At 43.4% G+C, this 14,518-nt stretch overlaps 1 protein-coding gene across 1 annotated transcript in view; it reads right to left on the reverse strand.

The window, feature by feature from the left end:
• Positions 1–14,518, reverse strand: part of VWA5B2 (von Willebrand factor A domain containing 5B2) — a 334,472-nt gene that overhangs the window by 117,233 nt on the left and 202,721 nt on the right. The window contains exons 6-8 of the mRNA XM_085635592.1: positions 8,456–8,587; positions 4,528–4,652; positions 1,661–1,837 (exon numbers count right to left, since the gene is read on the reverse strand). Of these exons, the coding sequence (XP_085491718.1) occupies positions 1,661–1,837; positions 4,528–4,652; positions 8,456–8,587 (434 nt within the window). The remainder of the gene's footprint in view (positions 1–1,660; positions 1,838–4,527; positions 4,653–8,455; positions 8,588–14,518) is intronic.

Genomic DNA, 14,518 nt, shown 5'->3' on the forward strand with positions numbered 1-14,518 from the left:
CCCTAGCTCACCTTCATGAACATCTCATACAAGGTAGCTAATCCCTAGCTCACCTTCATGAACATCTCATCCAAGGTAGCTAATGCCTAGCTCACCTTCATGAACATCTCCTCCAAGATAGCTACCCCCTAGATCACATTAATTAACATCTCATCCAAGGTAGCTAACCGCTAGATCATTTTCATGAATATCTCCTCCAAGATAGGTAACCCCTTGATCACCTTCATGAACATCTCTTCCAACGTAGTTAACCCCTTGATCACCTTCAAGAACATCTCCTCAAAAGTAGCTAACCCCTGGATCACTGTAATAAACATCTCCTCCAATATAGCTAACCCCTAGATCACCTTCAGAAACATCTCCTCCAAGGTAGCTAACCCCTGGATCACATTCATTAACATCTCATCCAAGGTGGCTAACCCCTAGATCGCCTTTATGAGCATCTTTCCTCTAGTCTCCCCTCATTTAGATCATCACCATGGGAATCCCATCACTAGTAAGTTCTCAAGTCAGTCACCTCCATTAAACATCTCTTACCAGCTTAAATCACCTCAATGAACATTTTCCCTAAGCATCTCTCACTAATATGTTTATATTTGTTTTATATAGCGCTTGCTAGACCCGAAGGTGTCAGAGGGCTTCACATGATCGTGATAGAATACAGTAAAACAGTCACGCAATTAACATATTATGCGAGAATTCGATAGATAATGGTACACACACCGGTCGATAGTTAATGGTACACATTACAGGTGATAGTAGAGTAACCAAACACTAGAGACACCTTTAAAGGAAATCTAATAGACAGCATAAACAAATAAACAGCTGCTTAAGACAGAGGGTCTAGATCTGATCAGGTGATAATTCACCAAGTTCCGTAAACTTATATCACCTCCATGGACATTTGCCCTTCTACTTTGCTTTCCAGATATGCATGAAATATGTATTGCATACTTTGCATGGAGAACTGTCACAAACACACAACTCTGTGTCAAAGGTACACAGCCGCTACTCCTGCCAATAGAGAGTCTGATAAAGCTTGTGTATTTAGGATTACCACAGCTAGCATGTGACTAGGATGTGTTCAGTATGTAATGTGAACAAGGACATTGGAATGTGGGGAGCTCCACTGAAAACATGAGTTCCAGAGGGCCAATAATGGCTGGTATAGACTATCCTTCTGTTCCAAAACCTCAAGGCCTTTCTTACTGTTTCTTTCTGTTTAATTTAGAATATTTTACCCCCAGTGGGAGGAATGTGCTAATAGTACTATAGTCATTCTGCCTTAGACTACACTGGTCATTAACGGCCTGCAGCTCAGCCTATAACCAGGACAGGGTGCCTTTAATGACTGATGCAGCCTTCAGCAGTGAGCTATAAGCTAGAGTGAATCATCCATCTGTGCTGTACAGCAAAGATCAGCTCCTAACCTCAACTTGAGAAACCACCAATGATCAGAAATGCCCGCCAGCAGCTGCAGAGATATTCAGATCTCTACAACATACAGGCAATGTGTGTTCTTGAGGACTCATCACTTGCTAAGTTTCTCACATCTGATGGTTGTGTCCTGCACAGATGTGTCACACATCTTCTTGCTGCAGGTAGATCAGTGCAGGTAAAATAGACTCCTTTTGCTCAGTGAACTCAGAGGGGATCTCACCTTGATCTTCTCAATGTTGGCGCCGCTCATACTGCCGCTCCTGTCGATGATGAATATCACCTCTCGCGTGACCGTGCGCAGGTCCATAGCCGCCTGGCAGAAGTCGGGGCAGAAGTTCAGCATCAGGGCAGGGTTAGAATATATGTCCTTGTGAAACCGCTTCTGCACAAACGACACCTGTACAAAAAAAGAAGTGCTAAGTAATGGGCCCAGAAGTAGGTCTAAAGACTTTTATCTGTGCCCAGGGGAACAGTTGGTGGTTAATGGGTAGAACCCAACAGTAGGTACTGTTGTTTGTTACTGTTGACCAAGGGCGTCGTGCATGACCGCACGCCAACTAAGTGACAGGGAACTCCCTTTGTGCTACTGACCCTCCCTGGCTATCTAGGCTGAGCAGTCAATGCAAAGGGCAGTATTTGTTTTGAAACTCTTTGTGGCAGTAATCATCAGAATAAATTCAGTGACAGTAAGAACCCGAGGAAGTTCATATTTACATGTTGGTCAACCTGGATTATTAAAATGAGGCACATCAAAGGAAATGACACCTTCCTAGATCTCCCGGATATATTTTTAGTGCTTGAAAAAACTAACTGCGAACGCTAAAACATGTTCCAAAAGTGATGCTACAAGTCAACTGAGTCCAGTCAGTGGAGGCCTCCTTGAGTTCAATACACTGGTCCATGTCAAACAAACCAATTACAACCTAGTCAGTGAGTTTCTATAAAATGTCCCTTTGGCTGTGATACTTTTAGGGCTGTGCCTCAGTTACTCGTGCAGTCCTGGGTTCAACCGAGGTTGTTGATCAGGCGTCTAACCTGCCTCAGAGATTGCAGTTCCAAAGTACAGTGGTGGAACTCGAACTTGATCTCAACCCTAAAATTTAGAGTTCCTTCGGGTTTGGAAAAACAAAATTGGGCAGAGCTTCACGTTGTTGGGCATATGTTTAATGAAGTCACTGGAGATCCGGTGGTTGTTTAAAGGGTGGAACAGACACCGTTTTCAAGGAGACCACGCCTAATCCCATATGGTCTAAGTTAAATGGATAAAGGGGGGTACAAGTTTTGGAAAATAGTTAACATGTCAGCAGACGCCTGGTGGTATAAAATTTAAAGGCCCATATTTCGCTGAGGGTTGGTCTCAGTTACTATTATGCAGTGGCTGTGGCACCTCTGAACCCGTGGCACCCACTGACTTCCACTGGTAACTGGTTGAAGTACTGGTTTAGGTTAGGGTAAGGTTCACCTGTTCAATTCATCTTCAAAACATGTCTTTGTCTTCTACTTCTACGTGTCCTCCATGTCAGGGTAGTTTATCCCATGGTGCACACAACAGATAATGGGAGGCTGCTTGCAATACGTCTAACCACTGGCAATAGCTTGCGTTAGCACAGTTTGGACATAGCTATATGCAAATCAGTCTTGATCCTGGTCCAATGGGAACAGTCCAGCCCGAACTGCCAGGCCAAGCTCTTCCTGAACCAGAACTCAAGCGACCCACGACCAATTTTGCCTTAGTTATGGACTCATCAGCCAGCGACAGCTTGGTTCCAGTGACACGGTGAGCATGGGGGCCATATCTGGGCATACCCGTGCCACTTGTATATGAAACACACAAAAGGTGATGGGAGTCTGCTTGCAATAAGTCTAACCACTGGCAATAGCTCGGGGTAACACTCCAATCCATTGTTCTTTTGCTCACCATGCCACCACAGTTTGGACCCAGCTATATGCAAATCATTTAATTTATTTAAGAGACATAATGTGTGCAGCTACCACGAGGGGTTAACCGGTGCAGGATAGAGGCAGCTAATGCTGACCCCAGCAGACAGCCAGAAATGCCAAGTCATCATATTCTTACGAAAGGCAAGTAAGGAATTACAGTTCCTAAGAGACTGGGAGAGAATTCCACAGCTTAGGACCAAGGTAAGCAAAGGAACGTCCCTTCATTTGAGTAAGTCGAACAGTGAGAGGCTGGATGATCTCAGCAGACGTGTGGGCACATAAGGAGTCACCAGTCCTTGGATGTATAAGGGAGCAAGGTCGTGTCTGGCCTTGAACATATAGCACAGTGCCTTGAATTCAATGCACTTTGCAATCTTAAACCAGTGTAGATTGTGAAGCAGAGGAGAAACTGAGGTGTACCTCGGTAGCCAAAAGAGTAACCGGGCTGCTGCATTCTGAATGATCTGTAGACGACAAATTGAGGTCTTACCCACGCCCAGGTACCGCAAATTGCTATAATCCAATCTAGATATGACCAGAGCCTGAATAACTGTTCTCTCCGATAAGGGAATTAGCCAAAGGATCTTTTTCAGACACTTGAGAACAGAAAAACAGGTAGCAGTAACCTTAGACACCTGTGGCTTCAAGGAAAGCTTATCATCAGTAATAAAGCTGAGATGCTTGACCTGAGTAGACGGGGTGGGTAACGGCCCAAGGGAGTCCGGCCAGTGGCTGGGTCCCCAGAGATCAGGGTTGTTTACCACAACCAGGCTTGGGTGGCAGCTAATAGTCATTTTAATATATATTGAATTCATAATTAAGTGTTGTTGTGGTCATCTCTATATTAGTCAGACAGCGCCACCTTGTGGCAGACTGTCACAAGCACCAGTGTTGACAATTAAGTGCCAGTGCCGAGCACCTGAATCCACCGGCTCAAATTAAGCACTGTTCATCTGTGAACTGCAGAATGGCACCAAAAAGAACTCTTCATTTAGGCCTGGGAGGGCACGTCTCGCTTTATAAGAACACAAGCAATCCCAGACATGTTTTAACCTTGTTGGGTCTCATCAGTGGACCGCAGCCTGACCCTCCGGTGGCTCTGCCAGCGGGAAAGCCACGCTAAAGTGCCACGATGCATCTGCTCACCATCCTGTCCGTCTCACACTCCTTCCTGGCCATTCGGATGTAGTCTCTGCGGTTCTTGATGTGCGCTTCATACTCTGGAAAGGACATGGATCCCTCTTCGAACAGCAGGTGAGGCCTGTGGGGCTCTGAGAGCAGACACAAGAGTCATCGTTCAGTGGTCGAAAGGGTGAAAATATAGCATGCATGCTAAAGAAATCATCATTATTAAATACGTACATCACATCTGAGTTTTGACAATTTTTATGGTGTTTTTATTGTTTTTTTTATTCTAAAATGTGTATGTAATGCCTTTTAACCTAGGATATGGGCTATAACGTTAGCGGAGACATCAATATAGGGAAGACATTTCGATATGTTTAATTCTGTTTTAACATTGTGAATGCTTTTATGATGTATCTCAAATCGAATAAAGAACTATAATAATAATAAATACGTACATCAATCACATGAACTAGTGCTGTAAATGAGAAGGTACTCACAGGTACTGAGTACCACACATCTTTCATTTGAAATGGAGAATACCAACACTTCCCAGCAGGGGTTCAATACTTTTAATGGGAGAGTAAAGCTCTCCTCAGCAGGGGTTTAATACTTTTAATGGGATAGTACCAGCACTTCCCAGAGGAGGTTCAATACTTTTAATGGGAGAGTACCTGCACTTCTCAAAGGAGAGTCAACACTTTTAATGGAAGAGTACAGTACTCCTCAACAGGGGTTCAATATTTTTAATGGGAGAGCACCTGCACTTATCAGTGGAGGTTCAATACTTTTAATGGGAGAGTACCTGCACTTATCAGCGGAGGTTCCATACTTTGAATGGGAGAGTACCTGCACTTCTCAGAGGAGGTTCAACACTTTTAATGGGAGCGTACCTGCACTTCTCAGCGGAGGGTTCAATACTTTTAATGGGAGAGTACCTGCACTTCTCAGCGGAAATTCAACACTTTTAATGGGAGAGTACCCGCACTTCTCAGTGGAGGTTCCATACTTCGAATGGAAGAGTACCTGCACTTTTCAGAGGAGGTTCAATACTTATATTGGGAGAGTACCTGCACTTCTCTTGGGATGTTCGATACTTTTAATGGGAGAGTACCTGCACTTCTCAGCGGAGGTTTGGTACTTTTAATGGGAGAGTACCTGCGCTTCTAAGCGGAGATTCAATACTTTTAATGGGAGAGTACCTGCACTTCTCAGAGGAGATTCAATACTTTTAACGGGAGGGTACTTGCACTTCTCTAGGGAGGTTCCACACTTTTAATGGGAGAGTACCTGCACTTCTCAGCGGAGGTTCGGTACTTTTAATGGGAGAGTACCTGCACTTCTAAGTGGAGATCCAATACTTTTAACGGGAGAGTACTTGCACTTCTCAGCAGAGGTTCAATACTTTTAAAAGGAGATTGCCTGCACTTCTCAGTGGAGATTCAATACTTTTAATGGGAGAGTACCAGCTCTTCTGAGAGGAGGTTCAATACTTTTATTGGCAGAGTACCTGACTCTTCCCATAGGACGTTCAATACTTTTAATGGTAGAGTATCTCCTTTACCTAGCTGAGGTGCAATACTTTTAATGGGAGAGTACCTGCACTTATCAGCAGAGGTTCGATACTTTTAATGGGAGAGTACCTGCACTTCTCAGCAGTGATTTAGTACTTTTAATGGGAGAGTACCTGCACTTTTCAGCGGAGGTTCAATACTTTTTAAGGGAGAGTACCTGCACTTCTCAGCAGAGATTCAATAATTTTAATGTGAGAATACCTGCCCTTCTCAGGGGAGGTTCAATACTTTTAATGTGAGAATACGTGCACTTCTCAGAGGAGGTTCAATACTTTTAATGGGAGAGTACCTGCACTTCTCAGAGGAGGTTCAATACTTTTAATGGGACAGAACCTGCACTTCTCAGGGGGGGTGGTGGAGGTTCAATACTTTTAATGGGAGAGTACCTGCACTTCTCAGCGAAGGTTCAATACTTTTAATGGGAGAGTACCTGCACTTCTCAGCAGTGATTCAGTACTTTTAATGGGAGAGTACCTGCACTTCTCAGCGGAGGTTCAATACTTTTTAAGGAAGAATACCTGCACTTCTCAGCAGAGATTCAATACTTTTAATGTGAGAGTACCTGCCCTTCTCAGGGGAGCGTCAAAACTTTTAATGTGAGAATACCTGCACTTCTCAGAGGAGGTTCAATACTTTTAATGGGAGAGTACCTGCACTTCTCAGCGAAGGTTCGATATTTTAATGGGAGAGTACCTGCACTTCTCAGCGGTGATTCAGTACTTTTAATGTGAGAGTACCTGCCCTCCTCAGAGGAGGTTCAATGCTTTTAATGTGAGAGTACCTGCACTTATCAGAGGAGGTTCAATACTTTTACTGGGAAAGTACCTGCACTTCTCAAGGGGGGAGAGTACTAGCATTTCTCAGCTGGGTTCAGTACTTTAAATGGGAGAGTACCAGCACTTCTCAGCAGGCTTTCAACACGTTTAATGAGAAAGTAACAGATCTTTAAAGTAGCACACAGGTACTCTGGACTGTGAGTATTAACACTTCTATAACTCCATTTTAGCCACTGACTAAAACTGGTTGTTGGCTCCCAAAAACTGTTCCTTCAATGCACGCAAGGACAGCTCTGCACTCCTACAAAATTGTGCATAACGGCATCATCAGCAACTTACACAAATATTGTGGAAAGTGCTGCTTTAATGAGTCAGGTGAGTGCATTACATCTACCTTGCAGACCCAGCACCAAAACCTTACAGACCAAACCAAATCATAACACTTTTATAAATCAAATCCTACTCTTCTTCTAAAAAAACACCCACTAGGGCTTAAAAGCTCTGTCCTCTACAGGGACCCATAGGAATCCTACCATGCCACTCACATAGCTCCTCCTTGTTCTGCCACCTGTCTTTGAGTTAAAGCACATACACCTTTCCCTGTACCTATCTATGAATCATTTCATGCTTTATGAACCTACCTCTCCTATCATTGACCTCCCGTTCATTTATACTCACAGTCCGCTCCGGCTACTTGTCCTCCAGAGCCTACAGACCTCACCAAAACCCCCAAACCCAAGCTAGCCTGTCCACCAAGTGATCACGCCAAGCCCCTATACCCTCACAAGCTGATAACTCATCGTAAAGTCTTCAAGCACCAAACCTAGCTTCACAAACTCTTCTTCCAGCACTCCCCACCCTCAGGGGGTCATCCTACTGCACCTGGCCAGGTCCAGCTCTTCTGCAACACTCCACACAGCAGATCCCAGAAGGCCTGCTTTGAGGTCTGCACCATCACTTCAGGTCACCTACAGCTAGTGCTTCCATGACATTCCATACAGCTCCCACATAGGTAGTGCTTTCACACCATTCCAAACAACAGCTTGTGGACAACCAGCAGACACACACCATTCCATACCGCTTGCCTATAACTGGCCTAGTGGGCCTACACTGTACCGTACAGCTTGCATGTAGCCCCTACATTACTGCCTAGTGCTCCCCTAGTGGCCTCACCACAGCTTGCTTACAGTCGGTGTTCCTTCACCGTACCCCCAACCTGCATGTAGCTCCTGCACTGCACACTAGTGCTTCCCTAGTGATCTTCACCACAGCTCTCGCACGGTCGGTGTTCCGTCACCATACCCTACAGCGCGTATATAGCTCTTACACTACTCCATAGCACTCCCTTCATATACCAGTCTATGACCTTCACCACACCCCTCTCACAGGCAGTGTTCCTCCACTATGGCATATAGCGGCATCACAGATAGCGCTCCGACGCCATTATATCGCGCCCTCTTATAGCTATCACTCTCGCAGGCACTACTCCGTACACCTCTCCTACACCAGGTTGACAGGCTGCTCTTGGTGCCACCATTGCCAGCAGCGCCCCATGGTGGCACATGCTCAGTTTTCGTGATCTGCATTCTGCTGATTTACCACTAGGGTGCAGTATAATCTCCAGGTTCCGGTCACACTTGTGCTTTTCCGCCAGGGTGATACAGATTGTAGAGGCAGAGCTGGCGTAGGGGTGCGCATCAGCACGGAGGGAGTGAGACGGGCTTTCCAAACCTGCAGGGGTAGACAGTGAGAGAGACAGAGTGAGGGACAATAAGAGGGATTCAATGAAACTTGAAGAGAGAGACCCAACAACAGAGTGCAACACAAAGTGGCAGAACACTTTGAGGTTTTGTGCATTTTATTTTTTATGCATTATTAACAACATGTAGAACATGATATTACACTTGAAACAATTTTGCAGTCATGATTAAAGTGTGTTTTATTGGCTTATGTTAACCAGGCATCAATTATGACTCGACGCCATCTTGTTCAAAATGGCTGCCTTCCCCTGCATGTTCACTGCTCATTATTTCTGTAGCACTCAGTCAAGCAGAGTCATGCTTGTTTATTTACATTGACGTTGTTCTTGCTGTTCTTGAACAAAACGTTCTAACAGGGACACAGTAATGTTGCGTTTCTCAAGGCCCTTCCACTAGAACACTGTACTGCATTCATTCACACCTGCTAAAAGTTGTTCTTATAGCTAGTTTCCTCTGCTCTCACCAGATGGCAGTAGCATGCAGTGGGCAGAATCAATAATCATGTAGTTGGATAGTGCTTAGATGCTAAGGAATTATGACGTTTTAATTATAAAGTTGTGCTCTGATTTGCTAGCATTGTAATTCTTTTGTTCACATCATGTGTTTGCAAAAATTGGTGATTTTGTATCCAAGAAACCGGTATATAAGCCCTTGATTTTGAGGGTGAACCAGAAGATTTTCTGATGCTACTAAGAAGGCTGTCCATTTTCTTTTTTTGCACATTATTCTGTATTGTCTTATTTAATGAGAGCCTTTATTTCAAAGAATTATTTCATTTCATTTATTATTTCTATACCGCACCTTTTAAATTATTATAGAAAATCTTTTATATTTCTATTCCTGCCTCAGGAACTCAAGCATTCAGTCTGTCCTTACGTAATTGACTGTATTTTTGATAAGCTGAAAGGTACTTTATCTTGGCGACCCATTGCCTCATGAAACTGAGGCTCAACACCATCTCACCCTAGGCGGTGAACTCCATTCTGCTCGGGGAGTTTTCAGAGTTTTCCACACACCGCGATACGCTGAGCTCGCGGAGTTCTGAAAAACTCCGCTTCGCGCAGCGGAGCAGAGTTTTTTTCCGTGCTCACGTTTGTCAAGTCAAGTTGGCGAGCATGGAAAATGAACCTCCCAGCGAGATTTCTCAATGGGGGCAGTCAGATTTCTCATTGCGAGTGGTCGCGTATGCTCGCGACCGCTCGCGTTGAGAAACCGTCCGTTCGCGTTGAGAAAGCTGCCGCTCAAGTAAAAATCTATTCGAGCGGCAGAAAAGGTGCTGTTCATGATGATTAAACAGTGCAGACAAGCATCTGGCACTGAAAATCATTGTGAACAGCATTTATCTAACGCACTTTGCCGCTTGCGGATCTTCGCGTAGCGCAGCAGAGTTTTTTTTGCACTTTGCTGAGTTCCGCATAGCGCAACTCCGCGAAATACGCCCAGGCCTAATTACAATAAAGAGTGACATGTAATTGTTCAATGAGGAAAAAAAGTGAGACATAGTGACAGAAAGTGATACAGAAAAATAGAGTGAAAAAAGCCCAAAAGACAAGTGGGACACAGAAATAGAACTGACGACACATCAACAGAGACTGAGACACAGTGCTAGAGAGTGACACAGGAACAGCAAATGAGACACTCCGAAAGTAAGATGGAGCCCAAGAGGAGTAAGGGCCACGAAAGGAAGACCCAACAGCAGCAGACACCCTCAAGACATTCTGGGTGTCAAATAAAGTATAGGACCTTTAAAGACTAATGCAGGGCAGGTGATGTGATATACGGTATGCTATATCAGTATTACAGGTTAATAAAGTGCTAGGAGGCCTTGCAGGATTCAGCTGCCTGCTTGTGCTCATGTAATGAAGAAAGAGGGACTTTGGGTCAAGCCCTTGAAGGGATTGCTTGCTGGACTTGTCATTCACATTTTAGATTATCCCAGAAGAACAAATATATGGAGTGGGACAATGGTTAACCCCGCTTCAACAATTACTTTGTAAGACACGTCATTTACATTTTGGATCAGCCCACAGGACCACAATTGGGTGATTAAAGCGTCAGTCATCATGAGGGACAGCGTTTTAGCTCTTCATATCTGAGTTTTCTTCAGCAAGGGAGGAGTTTTAAGAGGCATGTGTACCATCACCGGCCTCATGACTTTAACTCGATGGAGTTGAGCTGCTGTGTGGGGCTATAGGAAAAGGTAAAACCGAGGACACTGCATAGCGCCCAAAACTCAGGTTACCCATCGACTATGGCTGGCCACGCAGGAGAGTGCCAAGGCCCCTACATGGAAGGTGATGGGAGCAGGGACTGTTGTGTTCTAGAGTGCTGATAACCACCCGGGCTGTGACACTGCACACCCGGCAAAGTGACCTACACAGACACACAGCTCTTGCTTACCACCCCAAAATACACATTTTCTAGGCAATACTGGGCATTTGTCTCTTGATCAATATTGGCAGGTATGATCTGTTGATATTGATCACAAAACTCAGAATTGCAATATGTCCGGTAACAAGAGTTACCACACATATAACTATTATCGGACCACTTGTAATGAGGGCCTTCGAATAAGAATAGACGGAATTACCAATGTCAGGAGTAAAGCATTTTTGCAAGATCATCAATGGACGGCCCGAGTGGAAAGCCAAGAAAGAGCTAAAATCCACGGATTGACTTTGAGTGTCCTCGCTGCATCTATAATATATATATATATATATATATAGTGAACAACTTGTCATAGACGCCTTTCCTCCTCCTCTCAACGTTGGTGCCAGCAGCGGTAATGACACCCGCTTATTTCTTTACCCAGCGATCAATCCGGAAATTTCAGAATGAATCACGCGGCACACCACAAGGATAGCACAACAATTTTATTGTGCAAAACAACGACGCGTTTCGGCGAAGCCTTTTTCTAGTTGAGTGACCTGCGCCCAATCGCCCGTAAAAATACGGGTTACCGTGTGTAGACATAGAAAAAATATATGCAAAGCATATCTTCATTGCGATTTCTACTGCTGAACATTATTAATTCATAATGCTATGCAAAAATAAACTTATGTCCAATGCCAAATACATATTACGCCCATATCAAATATTGGAATTGATTACATGGAATTACTCTTTTGCCTCAATCTTATAATAGATATAAAAGACAGACTCAACTGCTAACAGCTCTACCTCGTGGTACCTGTGCTCACTTTTTGATTAGAGGAGCCAAACAAGCAGCGCCCATTTCATTGGATGCATAATACAAATGATTTACACAGAATAATCATATAGTTATATATGCGCATAGGGCAATTCAATACCGGGTAATGTACCCAATCATGGACATGAATAGAGATGCCCCATTAAGTCAAATGACATTAAGGCAATCACCTTTTAAATAATGAGTATTAACAAATACATCTCATATAAATTATTCATATTCTGGTCATTGGCAGGTACCATTTAACCAAATCAAGGGTAATGTACCCCGACCTAGCAAACAATTTCATCCCTAAAATCGACATCCCAGCAATTAATGAACATGCCATAATTAATGCAATAATTGATACAGTGATATAATCAAGCATTTTCTAATTTTGGCAGTAGAAGTGCAAGTAATAATTACTTTTTCTTCATTATGATTCCTCAAATGTACAACACACGGTGGGCAGGTACTGAGTGAACGTGATGCACCATAGTGAACATAATTATTATTGAATTATTAATTCAATAAATAAAGTGAGAACAAAAAAGGAAACAGAGAATAAACAAAAAATAAAAAGTAAAAAATGAAGACAAGTATTGAATGTTTTAATGATAGGGATAGTAACAACAGTAGGTATTGGGGAAATCAGATTATTACACTCAATCTACCATAACCGAGCCTGCCACAAGGGTGTGATAGGCGAAGGCCAATCTCTCACATTCATAAAATTGCCAAGAATGTATTCCCTAGTAGATGTTGTATAATCCCTCACATAATAAAAATCAAGTGAAAAAATAAAATCAGACAAAGCTGAGCAGAATCATATACATATATAGTCAAGAAGAAAAGTAGGCCATATTATCACTTATGACCAATATGGGTTGCTAGTTCTTCCCCTGAGTTGAGCCCATTAGTTATTAAGCTCAATAATATACTTCGATTCAGTTACTTTCAGGAGTTTTTTGCGGTCACCTCCCCTGGGATGTGGCAAAACTTTGTCAATACCAAAGCACTCCAATAGATTGCAGTTGCTTTGGTGTTTGTCCTGAAAATGTCTAGCTACCAGATAGCTTAAATCAACATTAGTGACAGCTCTCCTATGTTGCAAAACCCGAGTTTTTAATTGCAACTTAGTGCTGCCAATATACTTTAGACCACAGGGGCACTGTAAAGCAGAGATGACAAAATCCGTAGTACACGTGATAAACTTGGTGATTTTCTTGATTTTACCTTTAACTGCTAAGTAACTGTCTTTGTTGTGGCTAAATTTGCATGCTTTACAGGAATTATACTTCCTGAATCCTTTCTGCATTCCCAGCCAGGTGGATGGTCTGGGTGTGTCCTGGTAGCTATGAACAAGATGATCCCTTAGGGATTTAGATTTCCTGTAGGTCACCAGAGGTGTGGTGCCCATATGTGATCCTATCACAGGATCTGTCAATAGTAAACCCCAATGGCGTTTCATCGATTGCGTCAGGATATTAGATTGGATATTATAGGTGGTAATTAACCTAGGCGCCTCTGTTTTATTTTTGTTTTTATGGTACCTGGTTTTTCTCCTGCTTGATGAAAATAGGGCCTCATTTTGTGTGATTTTACTGGCCCTATCACTAGCTGCTTTAATAACTTTGTTCTTGTATCCACGCTGACAAAACCTTTCCGTCATAATCTGTCGTTCTTTTTCAAAGGCCTCTTCCATATTGCAATTTCTGCGAGCCCGCAGAAACTCGCCATACTATTGTGCAAGGGGATGGTATGATTGCTTTCAGCGTGGAGCAATGTATTGCCCGCAGTGTCTTTTCGAAAAAGACTGGTTACAATCTGTCTTTCTGTTATTGTGACTGCTACATCCAAAAACTCACAGTAGGTGGAACTGATCTTATAGGTGAATTTTAGATTCAGTTGGTTATCGCCCAACTCCCTAATGAATTCCTGTGCTAGGTCAGCCGGCCCATCCCAAATCAGGAACAGGACATCAATGTACCTGATCCAAATTGGTATGTGCTCGGTAAACCTCTCATTAGTCTCTGTCCAGACCACCTGTTCTTCCCACCAGTAAAGGAAAAGATTAGCCAGGCGGGGGGCGAAACAGGTGCCCATCGCGGTACCAGACTTTTGTCGATATAGTGCCTTACCATAGAGAAAAATACTCTCCTTCAAACAGCACAGAATCATGCTCCTTAGCATTTGTGTATGGTCAAAGAATGAGATGTCCCATTCACGAAAAAAGTACATGCAGGCATCTACCCCTTGCTGTTGATCTATAGATGTATATAAGGAGCACACATCCAACGCTATCATGTGGTAGGAATCCTCCCGCATGACATTGTGTATGCGTCTCAGAAAATCAGAGCTATCCCTACAGTAAGACCGTAATTTCAGAACAAAGGGGGCTAGGAATAGATCAAGGAAGATTGACGTGTTCTCCAATAATCCTCCATTGGAGGAAACTATAGGCCTCCCAGGTGGTCTAGTTGGATGTTTATGCACTTTAGGCAATACATAAAAACAGGGAATGCGTGGATTGTCTGTTTTTAAAAATAGATACTCATCCCTGTCCACCAATCTCTCAATAAGTTATGGTATGTCATTATAGAAGATATGTAGACATCCCTCCCAATTTCCTCATAGCATTCAGTGTCCTGTAACTGTCTTTTAGCCTCTTGGTCATACTGTTCAACATCCATAACCACAACATTACCACCC

This window comes from Triturus cristatus, chromosome 11 (assembly GCF_964204655.1).
Source record: "Triturus cristatus chromosome 11, aTriCri1.1, whole genome shotgun sequence".
NCBI lineage: Eukaryota > Metazoa > Chordata > Amphibia > Caudata > Salamandridae > Triturus > Triturus cristatus.